The 22,025-nt window shown below is 41.0% G+C and overlaps 1 protein-coding gene across 3 annotated transcripts in view; it reads left to right on the top strand.

The window, feature by feature from the left end:
* The window catches only part of ATXN7L1 (ataxin 7 like 1), a 746,759-nt gene that overhangs the window by 667,526 nt on the left and 57,208 nt on the right, over positions 1 to 22,025 (top strand). For all 3 annotated transcript variants that reach the window (XM_053716561.1, XM_053716562.1, XM_053716563.1), the window contains one exon: positions 15,870 to 15,947. In XM_053716561.1, the coding sequence (XP_053572536.1) occupies positions 15,870 to 15,947 (78 nt within the window). The remainder of the gene's footprint in view (positions 1 to 15,869; positions 15,948 to 22,025) is intronic.

Raw genomic sequence — 22,025 nt, 5'->3', positions numbered from 1 at the left:
AACTTTGCCTCCTATGTAGGTGGTCAATTAAGTTTGTGCTTGATTTCTATGATTTCTTCTATGATATGATTTTGAAGCCCAATTCCTCTGAGTACAGTGTTTGTCAGAGGGATGTGAAGGGAGTATCGCCTATTAATGTTATGGTTTTCCTCGCGGGAAATCTTTTCAAAGCTTCTCTATCGGTCGTAGGGATTCATCTCCTACTTCCCTTTTCAGATCGACGATATACTCTTATATACCATTACCTCTGCTGATACTTTTTCAGTACTGGTTTGGCTATCTGCTATATGTGGATGGGTGTCTTTTGGTAAGTATGTTTTTCTTATTTAAGACACTCTCAGCTATGGTTTGGCGCTTTATGTATTAATATAAAGTTTTAAATATATGTATTTCCGGCGTCTTAGTTGACTCAACTTCCTTTTGCGTCGTGCGTCATACTTGATCCCTGATCACAGTTCTACCAAAGCTAAGTGTATCTGTTATAAGTTAGCTGAGATTATATCTCCAGCTGTAGTATGTACCAGTTGCCATGATAAGCTTTTGCACGCAGAGAACGTTTCCATCAGTACTAGTACAGTTTCTGTTGTTCCTTCAAAATCTAATGTACATGATATCCCTGTTGATATGAAAAATTATATTGCTGATGCGATATAGAAGGCTTTGTCTGCTATTCCGCATTCTAATAAAAGTAAAAGGTCTTTTAAAACGTCTCATAAATTTGATGAAATTTCTAATGACCGACAACATACTGAAATATCCTCTTCTGATGAGGATCTCTCTGATTCAGAAGTTCCTACCTCAGACATTGACACTGACAAATCTGCTTATCTTTTCAAGATTGAGTATATTCGTTCCTTATTGAAAGAGGTGTTGGTTACTTTGGATATTGAGGAGTCTAGTCCTCTTGATATCAAAACTAGTAAACGTTTAAATTCTGTTTATAAATTTCCTTTGGTTACTCCTGAGGTTTTTCCAGTTCCTGATGCTATTTATGATGAGATTGCTAAGGAATGGATTAAGCATGGAACTTATTTCATTCCTTCTTCTAGGTTTAAAACGTTGTACCCTTTGCCATCGCTAGATTAGAGTTTTGGGGGAAAGTCTCCAAAATTGATGGGGCTATTTCTACTCTTACCAAACATACTACTATTCCTATGGAAGACAGTACTTCTTTTAAAGATCCTTTAGATAGGAAACTTGAATCTTATCTAAGGAAAGTTTATTTATTTTCTGGCTATCTTCTCAGGCCTGGCATTGCTATGGCTAATGTTGCGGCTGCATCAACTTTTTGGTTGGATAGCTTAGCGCAACAGGAAACGGATCCTGATTTGTCTAACATTGTTCATTTGCTTCAACATGCTAATCATTTTATCTGTGATGCTATTTTTGATATCATCAAAATTGATGTTAATTCGGTCTTTAGCTATTTTAGCTAGAAGAGCTTTATGGCTCAAATCTTGGAATGCTGACATGGTATTTAAGTCTAGATTACTATCTCTTTCTTTCCAAGGTAACAATTTATTTTGTCCTCAGTTGGATTCAATTATTTCAACTATCACTGGAGGGAAGGGAGTTTTTTGCCTCAGGATAAAAGATCTAAGGGTAAAACTAAAGCTTCTAATCGTTTTCGTTCTTTTCGACAGAGCAAGGAACAGAAAACCAATTGTTCCCCTAAAGACTCTGGTTCCAATTGGAAACCTTCAATTTGGAATAAATCCAAGCCTTTTAAGAAACTAAAGCCAGCCCCCAAGTCTGCATGAAGGTGCGGCCCTCAATCCAGTTCAGCTGGTGGGGGGCAGGTTGAAATTATTCCAAGACATTTGGGTAGATTCTGTTCAAAATCAGTGGATTTAGAGTATTGTCTCTCAAGGGTATCGAATAGGATTCAGAGTAAGACCTCCTGTGAGAAGATTCTTTCTCTCTCATGTTCCAGCAAATCCGGTGAAGGCTCAGGCTTTTCTGAAGTGTTTCAGATCTAGAGCTTTCAGGGGTAATAATACCAGTTCCGTTTCAGGAACAGGTTCTAGGGTTATATTCGAATCAGCCAGTTCTGGATCTGAAGTTTTTGAATCATTTTGTAAGAGTCCCAGTGTTTCCTTATTTGGACGATATCTTGGTTCTAGCTCAGTCTTTACATTTAGCCGAATCTCACATGAATCAACTAGTGTTGTTTCTTCAAAGACATGGTTGGAGAATCAATTTACCAAAGAGTTTCTTGATTCCTCAGACAAGGGTCACCTTTTTAGGTTTCCAGATAGATTCAGTGTCCATGACTCTGTCCTTAACAGACAAGAGACAAATGAAATTGGTTTCCGCTTGTTGAAACCTTCAGTCTCAATCATTCCCTTCAGTGGCTATGTGTATGGAAGTTTTAGGTCTCATGACTGCAGCATCGGACGTGATCCCCTTTGCTTGTTTTCACATGAGACCTCTACAGCTTTGTATGCTGAATCAATGGTGCAGGGATTATACTCGGATATCAGAATTGATATACTTAAATCCCAACATTCAACTCTCTCTGACTTGGTGGTTAGACCATCATGGTTTAATTCAGGGGGCCTCTTTTGTTCGTCCTACCTGGACTGTGATCACAACAGATGCAAGTCATTCAGGTTGGGGAGCTGTCTGGGGATCTCTGATAGCACAAGGGGTTTGGAAACCTCAAGAGGCGAGGTTACCAATCCATATTTTAGAACTCCGTGCTATTTTCAGGGCTCTTCAGATTTCACCTATGTTAAAGAGAGAACCATTCATTTGTTTTCAGACGGACAATATCACAACTGTGGCATATGTCAATTGTCAGGGTGGGACTCACAGTCCCCTAGCTATGAAAGAAGTATCTCAGATACTTTCTTGGGCAGAATCCAGCTCTTGTCTAATTTCTGCGGTGCATATCCCAGGTGTAGACAATTGGGAAGCGGATTATTTCAGCCTTCAGACCTTACATCCGGGGGAGTGGTCTCTCCATCCAGATGTATTTTATCAGATTTTACAGATGTGGGGTCTTCCAGAAATAGATCTGATGGCTTCTCATCTTCCAAGTTCCAATTCTAAGTAAGGTGCCTCAGTCAGTTAGCTCCTCCTCCTCCAATCCGCGCGCGGCGCTCCCTCTGTTACCCCAATGGTGATAGTGACAGACTACTCATGGTCATGAATGTTCATCCCGCTCTCTCCGGTGGCACGTCCAGCTTTCATTCACTGTCTGTAGTGCACTGTTACAAACTAGCTAGCTACTGATAGCAGTCCGGTTATTGGGGGGTATATATATATATATATATATATATATATATATATATAGTGTACTATATATGTATATATATATACTATATATATGTATATATATATACTATATATATGTATATATATATACTATATATGTATATAGTGTTTATATAATTATCTTTAGGGTTTTTTAGTACATCTTTTTGACATTTTGTAAAAATCAGAAATGGTATCTAATGGGGGGGGGCACAAAATGTATACTCGCCTGTGTGACCAAAAATCCTAGCACCGGCCCTGCCTAATAAGATCTGACCCCTCTATAATTTTATCCTATCCAACAGATTAATATCTTCAGGTGTCTTCAGTATTGTAGTAGCTCTATCCTCATCCTCTGTAGATGACAAATCTGTATCAGAGAAGGTGACATGCTTGCTTGTTTCTTCTCGATTTTCTTTTTAGTTGGCCACACATGAACTAGTTTTATAGTTTTAAAAGTCACGGTCAAATTTCTTAATTTTTAAGACATCTATGCCTTCTTTAACAGAAGTCACTGTTTTACTAAGAATGTCATCCAGTCTTTTGTATGCTTTATTGGTCACAAAATTATTAATTTCCCCTTGCAATTCAGTGATCACAATATGTAATTGTTTGAACTGCTGTTTCTTATACTATGAGCATCTGCATCAATTTAACTGAACAGTCCATAAAAATGGCATTCCATTTGCTAAAAAATTCCTCATCTGTAATTGTAAAAGTGGGAAACTTGTAAATCCTGAGACCTCGTGGGACCATTTCTAGGGACAAATATTTCTCAATTACAATTTCTATCCAACCATTTTTTTATTCCTTGATAACCAAGATTTCCTACTTCCGGAACATATCAGATATACTTACTTTTCTTCATAAATGGAAAGAGTCCACAGCGTCATTCATTACTTTTGGGAAATAAGAACCTGGCCACCAGGAGGAGGCAAAGACACCCCAGCCAAAGGCTTAAATACTCCTCCCACTCCCCTCATCCCCCAGTCATTCTTTACCTTTCGTCCCAGGAGGTTGGCAGAGAAGTGTCAGAAGTTTGTTTTGTCTCTTATGGAGGGTAGTACTCTTCAACATGGGATGGGAGTTTTAAGTAATCCTGTCAGCCTCTCAGTGAGAGCCTGGATGAAAGTTAAATTCCGGAGATGCAGTGAGAGTCTTTCTGCAAAACCATCCCGACTCATATTAACAGCTCCACAAGCAATCAGCGTTGTCGATCTTCGCTACACCGCCAGCTTTCTTCTCTCAAGTCCATGGCGGAGGCGCTGCTACTATTCGTCACACTTGAAGGGCCGTGTTCCTGTTCCACGGTGTAGATTCCGATAAAATTGTTCCATGTTCCTTCATATGAATGTACTGTATCTTATTTGTTTCCTTAAGGTACTATCCTGCGGGATTTATTAAGTATAAAGGATAGGGCCTCAGTGAGGCTCCTTTGGTTCATGGAATCAAGGGTTAATATCTCCCAAGGGGGATTATTGAACAGGGGTTTTTTTTAATCATGTTTGTTATGTGATTCAATCTGCTTATGTGTAGTGTATAACTGGGCTCTTGGTTTAGAACATAGGGGTCTTTGGAAGTGACGTGACCTTTTGGTTGGGCGTGCTTTTTTTAACTGTACGGTTCACCTTGTGACTGGACGTGTTTATGTTCTGGTCTTCTATTTCTGCATTCCTGACCGTGTGGTGACTGCAAAATTTGGGTCTGCTAGTGTCTGGTTCTAGGAGGTGGTTAGTGCCCCAGCCATTGTGGGTGTCAGGTGCCATTTAGATTTTTCTTTAGTCCATATTAATATATTCTCTATGCAGTTATGGAGGATTCTGATGCTGAGACATTTCAGATTCTTCGACTTGTGAAAAATGTGAATTGGCCCCATTGACACGGGTCAATCAGTTATGTTCGATATGCCGTATTAGAGCGCCTTGTTTCTCTGGCATGGGGAATCAAGAGTCACTGTGCAATCCGCCTCTGGTGGTTCTGTCCTCTGAGAGGTGAGTTCCCTAGCGCTCCCTACTACTACACATGCGGGTAACCCAGATTATGTTTATCCCTCCTTGCAGGGTGGCTTGTTCCCCCCCCCCCCCAGTTTTTGTTGGATCAGGGTTCAGTTTGGCTGATCCTGCGGGTATGCCTGTTTCTTCTTAGGCGTTTGCCTGCGGGCTGCCTTATATTTTCTTTTATCCGGTTAGGATGTCTTTTATTTTGATTATATGTTTTCTTCGGGAACTATCTCTGGGATCGATTCTCGCTGTTATTTCTGCGGAAGTTGTTAGGGGACATGCTACTCCTATGTTTTGTCTGTTTTTCTCTTCCCTTCTGAGGGAGGCTTTAGGCAGCTTGACAGTTATGGCCCTGTTGCAGGCTGGTCCTGTTTGGATTCAGACCTTCTGTCTCGTGGCCTGTTCAGACACGTGGCGCCGGTTCAGCCTGGCTGGTCCAGTCGAGGCGCTTAGTGCTTTATTATTTGTATTTCTTGTTTTTATTTTACAAGTTTCAGCTAAGCATTCTAACGAGGGCTCTAGGGTCCGTGAGGCTGGAAGGATTGTTTCAGTCCTTATTGAGCCTTCAAGTTGGTTGACTGGGTCAGCGGCGTTCCGCTGTGTCACTCATATTGCTTCCGAGTCTCTCAAGACTTAGAGTATTCTTCCTCAAGTGGGAGGATTGGAGGTTTAGCGCCTCCTCACCGCTGGTAAAGGCAGTTTGGCATTGTCCTGTTGGACGTGTTTCTTCCGGGGTTCTCTGGTCAGTGAGACCTTTGGACTTCTCCATGTGGGTTAGGTCTCCTTATGGGGCCCTGGGTTTCCCTTCGGGAGAGGATTGCTCTCTTCTTGAGACCCTTTGGATTTGTCTGTTCCTCCATGTGAGTTGGGTCTCCTTTGGGGACCTGAATTTCCCTATGAGAGAGTTCTTTTGGACTCTGCTTAGGAGTTTTTTCAGATCTAGGGATGCTCCACATCCTTGGTTTCAGGTACTCCTCTGTCTCGTATGGTGAGGTGAAGACTAGCTTTGACCGAGTGACCTTGTCCTCATGGTATTCCCTTGCTGGGTCAACTTGTGGCAGTCGAACGCCTATGGGCTCTAGTGTCTTGGTTTCGAGATGCCTTAGCTCCTTTGGAGCGTTGGACTTCGGCATAGGGTGGTCTCCTTCTTGGGTTGGGACTTGCGAGGTGTTCTCATTCTCCAGGTTCTCCTGGATATTACATTAATATCTCCCTGTGGGTCTGTTTCTATGTCAGACGGGGTGTTTCAATTTTCGGGATATTGTTTGTTTTAAACAATGGGGGGCTCAAACCTGTCATCACCCTGGTTCTTCTGGTTGCTGAGGCTTTGCTCAGCGTTTTCCCCTGTGGCTCCAGTTCATGGTGTACCTCAATGGCTTAGAGGTAGCTATGCTTCCTTGAAAGCTGAAGGTCAAGGGTTCAAATCCAGCTGTGGCTATGTTCTCTTCATAACGCATGTCCTGCAAATATCCTTGCTAAAACACCATTAACCTGTCTTCAGGATCCAGCGCAGGTTCGGGGTTCTCCTGTTCCGGGAATTTGGGCTAGGACCTTTTGGACCCTGAGTGCCACTATTCATTGGCTTTGCCTACCCTCAATGAACGGTTTCCCTTGGACGGTTTGCTGAAGTAATCTGATGGCATTGCGGTTCTGCATGCGAGGGGTTATAGGGTAACCACTGCAGCTAATGCACCCTTCTATGTGCTAGGTTTTCAGGGGATTCTTCCAGGTTCATCTGCGTTGGAGAGTGTTCTCTTATTCGGCTTGTGCCTCGTGGGCAGGTGCTCTGTCTCTAATGGCCCCCTTTTTCTTAAGGGGGGCTTGTTCTCCTATGGAAGCCTTGTTTAGGACTTTTTCTAGAATTCAAGGGATGGAACAGAGGTTTAACCTATTTGGAGAGAGGCATGCTCTCTGGGTTGTTCTGTTCTTTTGCTGACTCCGCGCCGAGAGGGCCGTTGCTAGACTCTTCTGGATCTTTAGCCTTGTCAACTGTCTTTATGGAATCTCGGGGGGTTCCCGAGCTCTGTGGAATGGCTGAAGCTGTTTTTTCCGCTCTTTTGTGAGCGGGTGCCGTGGTTCTTCTATTCCCCTGTTTCCGGACCTACTCCCGCTTGGGCTGGCCCGGCTGGAAGTAGGTCCTGAAATTGTTGTTCCGCGGGGTTGTAATGGTCCTAGTTGAAGTTCTATACTTCTCCCCTTTGGGACCTATGTGTCAGTCTGGAGGCTGGGATTGCTTAAAGGGTGCCCTCTGTTTTGGAGTTTTTAAAATCCGATATCTTGTTTGGCCGCATTTTACTTCTTAGTAAAGTTTTCTAAATCAGGTGTTTACCTCGTCTGGGTCTGCTATACGTATGTGTTGAATACTTCAGTATTCTAAGCGTTGATGACTTGAGGATAAGTTCTCTGTTGTCGTTTCGGTGCTTCTACTCGACGTGGAGAGTGGAAATCGTTGTTCGGATGCCCGGTCCTAGACTTTGTGTTATGTTGATCTGGGTGTGGCCTCCCCTTATTGTTTTGGACCCATTTGGGTCTTTATGAGCTTGGCTTATTCTTGGTGTATTCCTTTATGGAATTTTGTGGTGTCCTTTCGATTTCCGTTTTTTTTGTTGTTGTTTTTTTCCCTGTCCCTTTGGGGGTTTTGGGCTGGTGTTCCCTTCGCTAGTAAGGGGTGTGTGGTTGGGGGCTAATCGCTGGGCGACGGTGTCTCCTGGAGGACTGTTGACTCAAGTCTGATTTTGCGGTCTCTAGCTAGGCTTCCGGACTATCTGCGGGTCAGTGTCCTTGAGGCTTTTTTCTTTCAATGTTCTCGGCTTCGGACGAAGCGGGGGTTTGTTGGGTAGTGGTTTCAGGCCCGGTGCCCTCAGAATGGCCTCTTGTACCCTCCCGTCTTAGCATTCAGTGTCCTCTATAGCTTGGGTATTGTTTTCCCAAAAGTAATGAATGCAGCTGTGGACTCTTTCCATTTATGAAGAAAAACATAAATTATGCCTACCTGATAATTTTATTTTCTTCAGATGGAAAGAGTCCAGAGCTCCCCACCCGTATTTTTTTATGTGGGGCGTCTATTTTTATTCTTCTGGCACCTTTTTCACCCTGATATTCTTCTACTGTTCCTCGTCAGAATGACTGGGGGGTGAGGGGAGTGGGAGGAGTATTTAAGCCTTTGGCTGGGGTGTCTTTGCCTCCTCCTGGTGGCCAGGTTCATATTTCCAAAAAGTTATGAATGCAGCTGTGGACTCTTTCCATCTGAAGAAAATAAAATTATCAGGTAAGCATAATGGGGTCGATCCGATATAAAGCGTCGCCCGCAAAAGCCGGCGATGCCAATATTTGCGCGGATTTGGTATCACATATACGGCGTAACCTAGAAGTTACGCGTGTATATTTCTGCCGTCGCCCGCAGTTTTTTGGGCCATAGGCAGGTATACCAAACCCGCGCAGTTTGGTATCCAATATGCAGCGTAAGGACTTACGTGGCGAAAATGGAGAAAACTTACTCCATTTTCACCTCGCCACAAAAAGCAGCCGTAAGAAGCCTTACGCTGACTATTGGAGCCCCGTAACTCCCTAAACTAACTAGAAAATAAACCTAACACCTAACGCATGCGCAATGTCTATCTCCCTGTCAACCGCGATCTGCTAAAATAAACCTAACACCTAACGCATGCGCAATGTCTATCTACCTGTCAACCGCGATTCCCCCCCCCCCCCCCGAAATCCCTAATAAAGTTATTACCCCCTAAACCGCCGCTCCCGGACCCCGCCGCCATCTACATAAACTAACCCCCTACTGTGAGCCTCTAAAACCGCCGCCATCTACCTTATCTATCCCCTAATCTGACCCCTTACACCGCCGCCACCTATATAAAAATGATTAACCCCTAATGTAAGCCCCTTACACCGCCGCCATCTCTATTAAAATGATTAACCCCTAATTTAATCTACCTACCCCGCCGCCAGCTATATTATCTATATTAACCCTAAGTATATTATAGTTAATATAGGTATTACATTATATATATTAACTATATTAACCCTAATTATATTAGGGTTAATATAGTTACTATAGTATTTATATTAACTATATTAACTCTATCTAACCCTAACTAAATTTATATTAAATTAATCTAATTCATTTATAAACTAAAATGTTCCTATTTAAATCTAAATACTTACCTATAAAATAAACCCTAAGATAGCTACAATATAATTAATAATTACATTGTAGCTATGTTAGGGTTAATATTTATTTTACAGGTAAATTGTTAATTATTTTAACTAGGTATAATAGCTATTAAATAGTTATTAACTATTTAATATCTACCTAGTTAAAATAATTACCCAATTACCTGTAAAATAAATCCTAACCTAAGTTACAAATACACCTACACTATCAATAAATTTAATAAACTACTAACATCTATCTAAAAATACAATTAAATTAACTAAACTAAATTACAAAAAAAAACAAACACTAAATTACAAAAAATAAAAAAAAGATTACAAGATATTTAAGCTAATTACACCTATTCTAAGCCCCCTAATAAAATAATAAACCCCCAAAATAAAAAAAATTCCCTGCCCTATTCTAAATTCAACAAATTTCAAAGCTCTTTACCTTACCAGCCCTTAAAAGGGCCTTTTGTGGGGCATGCCCCAAAGAATTCAGCTCTTTTGCATACAAGAAATACAATACCCCCCCCCCCCCCCCATTACAACCCACCACCCACATACCCCTATTCTAAACCCACCCAAACCCCCCTTAAAAAAGCCTAACACTACCCCCCTGAAGATCTCCCTACCTTGTCTTCACCACACCGGGCCGAACTCCTGATCCGATCCGGGCGATGTCTTCCTCCAAGCGGCAAAGAAGAATTCTTCCTCCGGCGATGTCTTCCTCCAAGCGGCAAAGAAGAATTCTTCCTCCAGCGACGTCTTCCTCCAAGCGGCAGCAAAGTCTTCATTCTTCCGGCGGCATCTTCAATCTTCTTTCTTCGCTCCGCCGCCGCGGAGCATCCATCCCGGCCGACTGCTGAACTTGGAATGATGTACCTTTAAATTACGTCATCCAAGATGGCGTCCGCCGAATTCCGATTGGCTGATAGGATTCTATCAGCCAATCGGAATTAAGTTAAAAAATTCTGATTGGCTGATTGAATCAGCCAATCAGATTCAAGTTCAATCCGATTGGCTGATCCAATCAGCCAATCAGATTGAGCTCGCATTCTATTGGCTGATCGGAACAGCCAATAGAATGCGAGCTCAATCTGATTGGCTGATTGGATCAGCCAATCGGATTGAACTTGAATCTGATTGGCTGAATCAGAATTTTTTAACTTAATTCCGATTGGCTGATAGAATCCTATCAGCCAATCGGAATTCGGCGGACGCCCCGGCCCGGTGTGGTGAAGACAAGGTAGGGAGATCTTCAGGGGGGTAGTGTTAGGCTTTTTTAAGGGGGGTTTGGGTGGGTTTAGAATAGGGGTATGTGGGTGGTGGGTTGTAATGGGGGGGGGGGGTATTGTATTTCTTGTATGCAAAAGAGCTGAATTCTTTGGGGCATGCCCCACAAAAGGCCCTTTTAAGGGCTGGTAAGGTAAAGAGCTTTGAAATTTGTTGAATTTAGAATAGGGCAGGGAATTTTTTTTATTTTGGGGGTTTATTATTTTATTAGGGGGCTTAGAATAGGTGTAATTAGCTTAAATATCTTGTAATCTTTTTTTTATTTTTTGTAATTTAGTGTTTGTTTGTTTTTGTAATTTAGTTTAGTTAATTTAATTGTATTTTTAGATAGATGTTAGTAGTTTATTAAATTTATTGATAGTGTAGGTGTATTTGTAACTTAGGTTAGGATTTATTTTACAGGTAATTGGGTAATTATTTTAACTAGGTAGATATTAAATAGTTAATAACTATTTAATAGCTATTATACCTAGTTAAAATAATTAACAATTTACCTGTAAAATAAATATTAACCCTAACATAGCTACAATGTAATTATTAATTATATTGTAGCTATCTTAGGGTTTATTTTATAGGTAAGTATTTAGATTTAAATAGGAACATTTTAGTTTATAAATGAATTAGATTAATTTAATATAAATTTAGTTAGGGTTAGATAGAGTTAATATAGTTAATATAAATACTATAGTAACTATATTAACTATATTAACCCTAATATAATTAGGGTTAATATAGTTAATATATATAATGTAATACCTATATTAACTATAATATACTTAGGGTTAATATAGATAATATAGCTGGCGGCGGGGTAGGTAGATTAAATTAGGGGTTAATCATTTTAATAGAGATGGCGGCGGTGTAAGGGGCTTACATTAGGGGTTAATCATTTTAATATAGATGGCGGCGGTGTTAGGGGCTCACTTTAGGGGGTTATAGATATAATATAGCTGGCGGCGGGGTACGGGAGCAGCGGTTTAGGGGTTAATAACTTTATTAGGTTGCGGCGGGGTACGGGAGCGGCGGTTTAGGGGTTAATAGCATTTTTATTGTTAGGCTAGTGAGGGGGGATAGCGGATAGAGGGTTAGACGTGTCGGGCTATGTTAGGGAGGCGTGTTAGACAGTGCGGGCTATGTTAGGGAGGCGTGTTAGACAGTGCGGGTGATTTAGACTTTAGTCAGGTTTTGTAGGCGCCGGCAGATTCTAACGTGGCGCAAGTCACTGGCGACGCCAGAAATTTGTACTTACGCAGATTTCTGGACATCGCTGGTTTGTGAGACTTACGGCACGTTAGCATCTGACGGCGACCTATATGGGATGGCTCGAGTTGCGAGCTGAAACTGCGGGCGACGCCGGTTCCCTCGCTTGCGCCGCAAACTGCGATCGATATCGGATCGCGCCCAATTTGTTTTATTTGTTTTATCTGAAAACAGATCATCCAATGAGGGTCTCATACGGTCCAATTCAGAGACAGCTCTAAGGGAAAAATAACTATTGTTTCCATGTTAATTATTTTTGTATTATTGATATTAGATGAAAGAACTACTTAAAGGGATACTGAACCCAATTTTTTTTCTTTCATGATTCAGATGGAGCATGCAATTTTAAGCACTAATTTACTCCTATTATCAATTTTTCTTCGTTCTCTTGGTATCTTTACTTGAAAAAGCAGGAATGTAAGCATAGGAGCAGGCCCATTTTTGGTTCAGCACATGGATAGCGCTTGCTGATTGGTGGCTACATTTAAGCACTGGTTTGTAAGCTTACGTTCCTGCTTTTTCAAATAAAGATATCAAGAGAACAAAGAAAAATTGATAAAAGGAGTAAATTAGAAAGTTGCTTAAAATTGCATGCTCTATCTGAATAAAAAAATGGGGTTTAGTATCCCTTTAACTGCTCTAATTAATAAGGGTAGAAAAAGGAGCATAAAGCTGAGTGGAGAATGAGGTCGGGGGGGGGGGGGGGGGTTAAGGTGACGGTCCAAAATCTCAAACAATCCACTCCAGGTCTGTCCCTTTACACTTCTAGCATTTCTGAATCAAATAGGATCACTTCAGATAAGCAGTTTTTTAATGTTTGCCGACTCCTCGGCTCTGTCTTCTGAGCATGAAATAGTTTGATGATCAGGAGTTTGTTTCTGATCAGGTCACAGATGCCTCCTCCCTTTATTTTTAAGTTTGAACATCTTTGTTCAGTTTTGAGGGAGGTTCTATGTTCTTTAGGTGTTCAAGATCCTAAAGCTCCCAAGGAAAAGTATTTTAAGCAATTGGATTTGATTTTCAAACCTACAGCTAAGTCTCCTGAATTTTTTCTCGTTCCAGAGGCTATTTCTGAGATAATTACGAAAAAGTGTTCTAAGCCCAGTATTCATTTTAACCCAGCTAGTATTGAACTTTGGGAAACTATCCTAAAGTTGGATAGTGCTGTTTCTACTTTAGCTAAACGCACTACTATTCCCTTACAGGATAGTACTTCCTTCAAAGACCCTATTGATAGGAAATTGGAGTCCTTACATAGAAAGGCTTTTCAGCAAGCAGGTTTTCTTTCTAGGTCAGTGATTAGTATCGCTTGTGTTGCAGCAGCTTCTACTATTTGGTGTGACAGTTTATCTGAGCAGTTGTTAGATGATTCTGTTGATAAAGTTTTTCAAAATCTGGAAACTTGAAATAACGATATTATTGTTGAGATTATTAAGATTAATGGTTTTAGCAGTTTTGACCAGAAATACCTTGTGGTTGAAATCATGGTCAGATGACATGGTTTTAAAATCTAGACTTTTATCTCTTCTTTTTCAGGGAAAGATTGTGTTTGGGTCTGGTTTGATGTCATTATCTCTACTGTGACTGGAGGGAAAGGAGCTTTTCTCCCTCAAGATAAGAAGTCTAAGGGAAAGAATTGGGCAACTAGACATTTTTATTCATTAGGCACCAAAAATCCATTTCCATCTTCACAGAAACAGGATTCTTCCAGATTCTCCTAGAAGTCCAATTCTAATTGGAACGTGTCTAAGCAATAAATAAAAAAAGCCTTCTTCCGTTACCAATTTAGCATGAAGATGCTGCTTCTGATCCAGAGTTTCTGGTAGAGGGCAGACTACACCTTTTTCATGAGACCTGGTATCAATTAATTCAGAATATATGAGTTTCTAAATATAGGTTCCCAGGTATACAGAATATGATATAAATCAAGGCCTCCCCAGAGAGGGTACCCTGTCAAGGCAAAAGCCTTTTTTCAGTCAGTCTTGAATCTGGAATCTATGGATGTAATAGTCCCAGTACCAATATAATAATAAGGACATGGGTTTTATTCAAACCTCTTTATTGTTCCCAAGAAGGAGAGAACTTACAGGCCTATTCTGAATTTAAAGATGTTAAACAGATTTCTCAGGGTGCCTTTTACTTTTAAACTGGAAACTATTCAGATTATTCTACCTCTTGTTCAACAAGGGAAGTTTATGTCTATGATAGATTTGAAGGATGCTTGCCTTCATATTCCTATCCACAAGGATCATCACCAGTTTCTAAGATTTATGTTTCTGAACAAACATTTGGTCTGGCTACCCAGATTTTTTACGACGGTTCTGTTAACTCTCTTGTCTGTAATACGAGCTCAGGGTATTTTAGTGGTTTCTTACCTGGACGGGCTCCATCTTTACCTTTGGCAGTATCTCATACCAGCAGTCTCTTGTTTCTTCAAAAGCATGGTTGGAAACTCAATTTTACAAAGAGTTCTCTTCTCTAATCAGAGTCTCCTTCCTTGGTGTCATAAACTCAACCTCTATGAGACTCTTTATGACATATCAAAAGAGATTAAAGTATCAGCTTCTTCAAGTCAATTCCTTTTCCTACTGTAGCTCGTTGCATGGAAGTGTTAGGTCTAATAAAAGCAGAATCAAATACTATTCCATTTTTTTCTGTGTCACATGAGACTTCTTCAGCTTAGTATGCTTCGTCAGTGGTGCAAGGATTACACCACGGAAAATCTTTTTGGATCTCAGAGCAAAACAATATCTTTCCTGGTGGATAAATAATCAGCTATTTCTCTGGGGGCATCATCTGTTCCTCCAACCTAGACTGTTATCACAACAAATGCAAGTCTTTTGGGTTGGGGTGCAGTTTGGGGGTTTAGGAGAGCACAGTAAGTTTGGTCTCCTTAGGAGGCAAGGTAACTATAAATAAATACTCTTCAGGGCCCTTCAGAGCTGGTATCTTCTAAATAGAGAGACTTATCTGTGTTTTCAATCAGACAATGTCACAGCAGTGGCTTATATTAATCATCAAGGGGGAACTTGCAGTTTTGTTGGCGATGAGGGAGTTCTCCCAAATTTTGACTTGGGAAAGTTTTCCTTTTTGGGAATCAAGTCCCAGGGTAATGGATTGTGGACTCTCACCACCATGAAATATATTAATTTATCCGGTAAGCATACAATATATTTTCCAAAAGTTCTAGTATTTTTTTTTTTTAAATATTAGAACTTTAAAATAAATTATACAGTACATGATATCTTGTACTTCTATACTATCAGTGTAAAGATATGTAATCTTATAAATCTATAATGCTATAAAGTTAGTAGCCCTCATTCCTGTTTATTAGATTGTGACATATAAATATATTCAACTTGCGTATTATGAACATTAGCAACAACAAAAAAACTGTGTAAAAAGATACAATATGTTGTGCAATACTTGGGACAATGAGTTTAAGTCAAGGCTGTTAAATTCCATAAATCTAAAAATTAGGTGACAATTGAAGTAAAAAAAACTTTGAATGAAGAGTGTCCAAAGTAGTCTGATTTGGTTTTCACAGAGTGAAATCATGAGAAACCTTTTGACAACCCAGGAAATACATAGTATCTCGGGTGTATTTAAAAGGCCCTCTAATTCAAACACCCATTTGAAGAGCACATTTTTTATAAACGGTAATACAAATGTGGACTTAGTGTTTCCTTTGTCATATGTGATTTTGTTTTCTAATTGTAAGCTCCAAACAGATTCTTCAGTATAGTATTGTTTTTTCAGGATCATTTTTTTTTCTTCTCAAGAGTCAAAATTACTGCGTTCTTTATAGTTATTTCAGAATTACTAAGACATGCATACAAATATTTTTGTTTCTTTTGATTAAATACTGTGCTTTTTTTTGCTTCTCAGCAGATGGGGAAAAGTAGCAGTGTAGCTTTGTCACAATCTACTCCTTCAAGTACAACAAATCCTGCACATAACAAACAAGTAAGTTATATATTTTTCTATATGTTCTTCGTCTATAAAATATATTGATTTTCAAACCATATATATCAATAGATTTAAAAATGTTTTCTATATATGTATTTATGTATGTATGCAGGCACACATAGGTGTGACTTTTTCTATTACACTCCTGTAGACACTGATATTAAAATAACTGAATATTAGCACATACAACTCACTAGAGCACAGATATATCCACTTATCATACAAAATGTCCTAAGCAACTAGGAATAGTTCCTTTAAAGAATATATTCCAAAACTTGGATATTTGTGTACAAAATTTCAGTCTTCTAACCTAATATATTGAGAATAACTTCACAATCTGTCCACCAAAGAGCCTGGTGATGTGAGTTTCACACAGAGTTAATCTATAAACAAGATGATCTACAAAACAATAACAGAACATCGCACCCACAACTCTAAAGTAGGATCTAGATATGTGTGGGGTGATGTGCTGCTTGTTTGTTTTTTTGTAATAAAGTTGGAACTTTGAGTCTCCTCCATTGACTTTGCAAGTGGCCTTAACATGCAGACATTCTAGTTAAAGGGACACTTAACACCTGATAAAAATCATTAAAAAAGTATGTTTTATTATGAATTAAAATCAAGTAATCACTACTGTCTAGTTTATTTGTTCACCTTACCCCTAAGTGTTGAAAAAAATTGATTTGAAAATGAATGCTAATAAGGTGCATTATTCTCCCATGTAAGGTGCCATATTAGAACGCACGTTACACTGGGTCACAGCAGTCATGTGACTTGTGCATATAAAAAACACAGCAGCACTCAATGTTATGCAGACAGAGCTTGTGCTGCAGTTTATGTTCTAAATCTATTACAGGAATAAAACATTTTATTATGTTTTTCTATGCAAATAAAGCTTACTTTCTCCAACATTGGTGTGTCCGGTCCACGCCGTCATCCATAACTTGTGGGAATATTCTCCTACCCAACAGGAAATGGCAAAGAGCACAGCAAAAGCTGTCCATATAGTCCCTCCCAGGCTCCGCCCCCCCAGTCATTCTCTTTGCCGCTCTGAACAAGTAGCATCTCCACGGAGATGGTGAAGAGTATGTGGTGTTTAGTTGTAGTTTTTATTCTACTATCAAGAGTTTGTTATTTTAAAATAGTGCTGGTATGTACTATTTACTCTGAAACAGTAAAAGATGAAGAGTTCTGTTTGTGAGAGGAGTATGATTTTAGCAGCAGTAACTAAAATCGATTGCTGTTCCCACACAGGACTGTTGAGATGAGATAACTTCAGTTGGGGGGAGCAGTTGGCAGACTTTTCTGCTTAAGGTATGACAAGCCATATTTCTAACAAGACTGTGTAATGCTGGAAGGCTGTCATTTTTCCCTTCATGGGGATCGGTAAGCCATTTTTTTAGTCTCAAACAGAATAAAGGGCTTAATTTGGGCTATAAAACTGGTAGACACTTTTATGGGCTAGATCGATTGCTTTATTTAGGCATTTTATACAGTTTGATGTTGATATTCACACTTTTTAACTTTGGGGAACGTTTTTTTACGTCAGGCACTGGTTTAGACACCTTCCCAGTCAGGAAGGGCCTTTCTCTGTAGTAGGCAGAGCCTCATTTTCGCGCCATTACAGCACAGTTACTTTTGAGAGCAGTACATGCAGCTGCATGTGTGTGGGTCTGGAATTAGTTGAAAAGGTTCCTAGAAGGCTTCATTTGGTATCGTATACTCCCCTGGGTTTGGTGAAGTCGCAGCAAAGGCTGGGGCTGGGGCTGGGACTGTAAGGGGGTTAAAACTGTAAACGGCTCCGGTTTCCACATTTTAAGGGTTAACAGCCTGAAATTTGGGGTGCAATGCTTTGAATGCTTTAAGACACTGTGGTGAAAATTTGGTTAAGATTGAATAATTCCTTCATAGTTTTTCACATATTCAGTAATAAAGTGTACCCTGTTTAAAATTTAAAGAGACAGTAACGGTTTTGTTTTAAAACGGTTTTTGTACTTTATTACCAAGTTTAAGCCTGTTTAGCATGTATGTGCCTTCAGATAGACTATGTTCTGTATGTATGGAAGCCAATGTGTCTCCCCCTTCAAATATGTGTGATAATTGTGCCATAGCGTCCAAACAAAGTAAAGACAGTACTGCCACAGATAGTAAAGTTGCCCAAGATGATTCATCAGATGAAGGGAGTAGACATAGTTCTACATCATCTCCCTCTGTGTCTACACCAGTTTTGCCCACGCAAGAGACCCCTAGTACTTCTAGCGCGCCAATGCTTGTTACTATGCAACAATTGACGGCAGTGATGGATAACTCCATAGCAAATATTTTATCCAAAATGCCTGCATTTCAGAGAAAGCACGATTGCTCTGTTTTAAACACTGTAGAGCAGGAGGGCGCTGATTATAATTGCTCTGTCATACCCTCACACCAATCCGAAGGGGCTATGAGGGAGGTTTTGTCAGATGGGGAAATTTCTGAGTCAGGAAGAATTTCTCAGCAGGCAGAACTTGATGTTGTGACATTTAATTTAAATTAGAGCATCTCTGCGCACTGCTTAAGGAGGTGCTATCTACTCTGGATGATTGTGACAACCTGGTCATCCCAGAAAAATTGTGCAAGATGGACAAGTTCCTAGAAGTCCCGGTGCACCCCGACGCTTTTCCAATACCCAAGCGGGTGGCGGACATAGTGAATAAGGAGTGGGAGAAACCTGGCATACCTTTTGTCCCTCCTCCTATATTTAAGAAATTATTTCCTATGGTCGACCCCAGAAAGGACTTATGGCAAACAGTCCCTAAGGTCGAGGGGGCGGTTTCTACACTAGCCAAACGCACGACCATTCCTATTGAGGACAATTGTGCTTTCAAAGATCCTATGGATAAAAAATTGGAGGGTTTGCTTAAAAAGATTTTTGTACAGCAAGGTTACCTCCTTCAACCTATTTTGTGTATTATTCCTGTCACTACAGCAGCGTGGTTCTGGTTCGAAGAACTAGAAAAATCGCTCAGTAGAGAGACTCCGTATGAGGAGGTTATGGACAGAATTCACGCACTTAAGTTAGCTAATTCCTTTATTTTAGATGCCGCTTTGCAGTTAGCGAGATTAGCGGCGAAAAATTCAGAGTTTGCAATTGTGGCGCGCAGAGCGCTCTGGCTAAAGTCTTGGTCGGCGGATGTATCTTCCAAGACAAAATTGCTTAATATCCTTTTCAAAGGTAAGACCCTCTTTGGGCCAGAATTGAAAGAGATTATTTCAGACATCACTGGGGGTAAGGGCCATGCCCTCCCACAAGATAGGCCTTTCAAGGCTAAGAATAAGTCCAATTTTCGTTCCTTTCGCAATTTCAGGAACGGACCGGCCTCCAACTCTGCAACCTCTAGACAAGAGGGTAACGCTTCCCAGACTAAACCAGCTTGGAAACCGATGCAAGGCTGGAACAAGGGTAAGCAGGCCAAGAAACCTGCTGCTGCTACCAAGACAGCATGAAGGGGTAGCCCCCGATCCGGGACCGGATCTAGTAGGGGGCAGACTCTCTCTCTTTGCTCAGGCGTGGGCAAGAGATGTTCAGGATCCCTGGGCACTAGAAATAGTCTCTCAGGGTTATCTTCTAGAATTCAAGGAACTACCCCCAAGGGGAAGGTTCCACATGTCTCGCTTATCTTCAAATAAAGAGACAGGCATTCTTACATTGTGTAGAAAACCTGTTAAAAATGGGAGTGATACACCCAGTTCCAACTGTGGAACAAGGTCTGGGGTTTTTTTATGACTACCGTGGATTTAAAGGATGCGTATCTACATATTCCTATCCACAAAGATCATCATCAGTTCCTAAGGTTCGCCTTTCTGGACAAACATTACCAGTTCTTGGCTCTCCCATTCGGGCTAGCCACTGCTCCAAGGATTTTCACAAAGGTGCTCGGGTCCCTTCTAGCGGTTCTAAGACCAAGGGGCATTGCAGTGGCACCTTACTTGGACGATATCCTAATTCAAGCGTCGTTTCTTTCCAAAGCAAAGGCTCACACAGACATTGTTCTAGCCTTTCTCAGATCTCACGGGTGGAAGGTGAACATAGAAAAAAGTTCCCTGTCTCCGTCAACAAGAGTCCCCTTCTTGGGGACAATAATAGATTCTTTAGAAATTAAGATTTTCCTGACAGATGTCAGAAAGTCAAAGCTTCTAAACGCTTGTCAAGTTCTTCACTCTATTCTACGGCCTTCCATAGCTCAGTGCATGGAAGTAGTAGGGTTGATGGTTGCAGCAATGGACATAGTTCCTTTTGCTCGAATTCATCTAAGACCATTACAACTGTGCATGCTCAAACAGTGGAATGGGGACTATACAGACTTGTCCCCAGTGATTCAAGTAGATCAGAAGACCAGAGACTCACTCCGTTGGTGGCTGACCCAGGATCACCTGTCCCAGGGAATGAGCTTCCGCAGACTAGAGTTGGTCATCGTCACGACCAACGCCAGTCTATTAGGCTGGGGCGCGGTCTGGGACTCCCTGAAAGCTCAGGGCCTATGGTCTCGGGAAGAGTCTCTTCTCCCGATAAACATTCTGGAACTAAGAGCGATATTCAATGCGCTCCAGGCTTGGCCTCAACTAGCAAAGGCCAGATTCATAAGATTCCAATCAGACAACATGACGACTGTTGCTTACATCAACCATCAGGGGGGAACAAGGAGTTCTCTGGTGATGAGAGAGGTGTCCAAAATCATCAAATGGGCGGAGGATCACTCCTGCCACTTATCTGCGATCCACATCCCAGGAGTAGACAACTGGGAGGCGGATTATCTGAGTCGTCAGACTTTCCATCCGGGGGAGTGGGAACTTCACCCGGAGGTGTTTGCCCAGTTGACCCAATTATGGAGCATTCCAGACATGGATCTGATGGCGTCTCGTCAGAACTTCAAGGTTCCTTGCTACGGGTCCAGATCCAGGGATCCCAAGGCGACTCTAGTGGATGCATTAGTGGCGCCTTGGGCCTTCAACCTAGCTTACGCGTTTCCACCGTTCCCTCTCATTCCCAGGCTGGTAGCCAGGATCAAACAGGAGAAGGCCTCAGTGATTTTGATAGCTCCTGCGTGGCCACGCAGGACTTGGTATGTAGACCTGGTGAATATGTCATCGGCTCCACCATGGAAGCTACCTTTGAGACAGGATCTTCTAGTACAAAGTCCATTCGAACATCCAAACCTAGTTTCTCTCCAGCTGACTGCTTGGAAATTGAACGCTTGATTTTATCTAAGCGTGGGTTTTCGGATTCCGTGATAGATACTCTGGTACAAGACAGAAAACCTGTGACTAGAAAGATTTTTCCATAAAATATGGAAAAGATATATCTGTTGGTGTGAATCCAAGGGATTCTCATGGAGTAAGATTAAAATTCCCAGGATCCTTTCCTTTCTACAAGAAGGTTTGGATAAGGGATTGTCAGCGAGTTCTCTAAAAGGACAGATTTCTGCTCTATCTGTCTTGTTACACAAACGACTGGCAGCTGTGCCAGATGTTCAAGCTTTTGTACAGGCTTTAGTCAGGATCAAGTCTGTTTACAGACCTTTGACTCCTCCTTGGAGTCTAAATTTAGTTCTTTCAGTTCTTCAAGGGGTTCCGTTTGAACCCTTGCATTCCATAGATATCAAGTTGTTATCTTGGAAAGTTTTGTTTTTGGTTGCTATTTCTTCTGCTAGAAGAGTTTCTGAATTATCTTCTCTGCAGTGTAATCCACCCTATCTGGTGTTCCATTCAGATAAGGTTGTTTTGCGTACTAAACCTGGTTTCCTTCCAAAAGTTGTTTCCAACAAAAATATTAACCAGGAAATAGTTGTGCCTTCTTTGTGCCCGAATCCAGTTTCAAAGAAGGAACGTTTGTTACACAATTTAGTTGTAGTCCGTGCTTTAAAGTTCTATTTAGAAGCAACAAAGGATTTCAGTCAAACGTCTTCACTGTTTGTCGTTTATTCTGGCAAGAGGAGAGGTCAAAAAGCTACTGCTACCTCTCTTTCCTTTTGGCTGAAAAGCATCATCCGATTGGCTTACGAGACTGCCGGACGGCTGCCTCCTGAACAAATCACAGCT

The sequence above is a fragment of the Bombina bombina genome, chromosome 6, assembly GCF_027579735.1.
Source record: "Bombina bombina isolate aBomBom1 chromosome 6, aBomBom1.pri, whole genome shotgun sequence".
In the NCBI taxonomy this organism is placed as follows: domain Eukaryota; kingdom Metazoa; phylum Chordata; class Amphibia; order Anura; family Bombinatoridae; genus Bombina; species Bombina bombina.
This window is presented reverse-complemented; position numbering and strand designations above follow the sequence as displayed.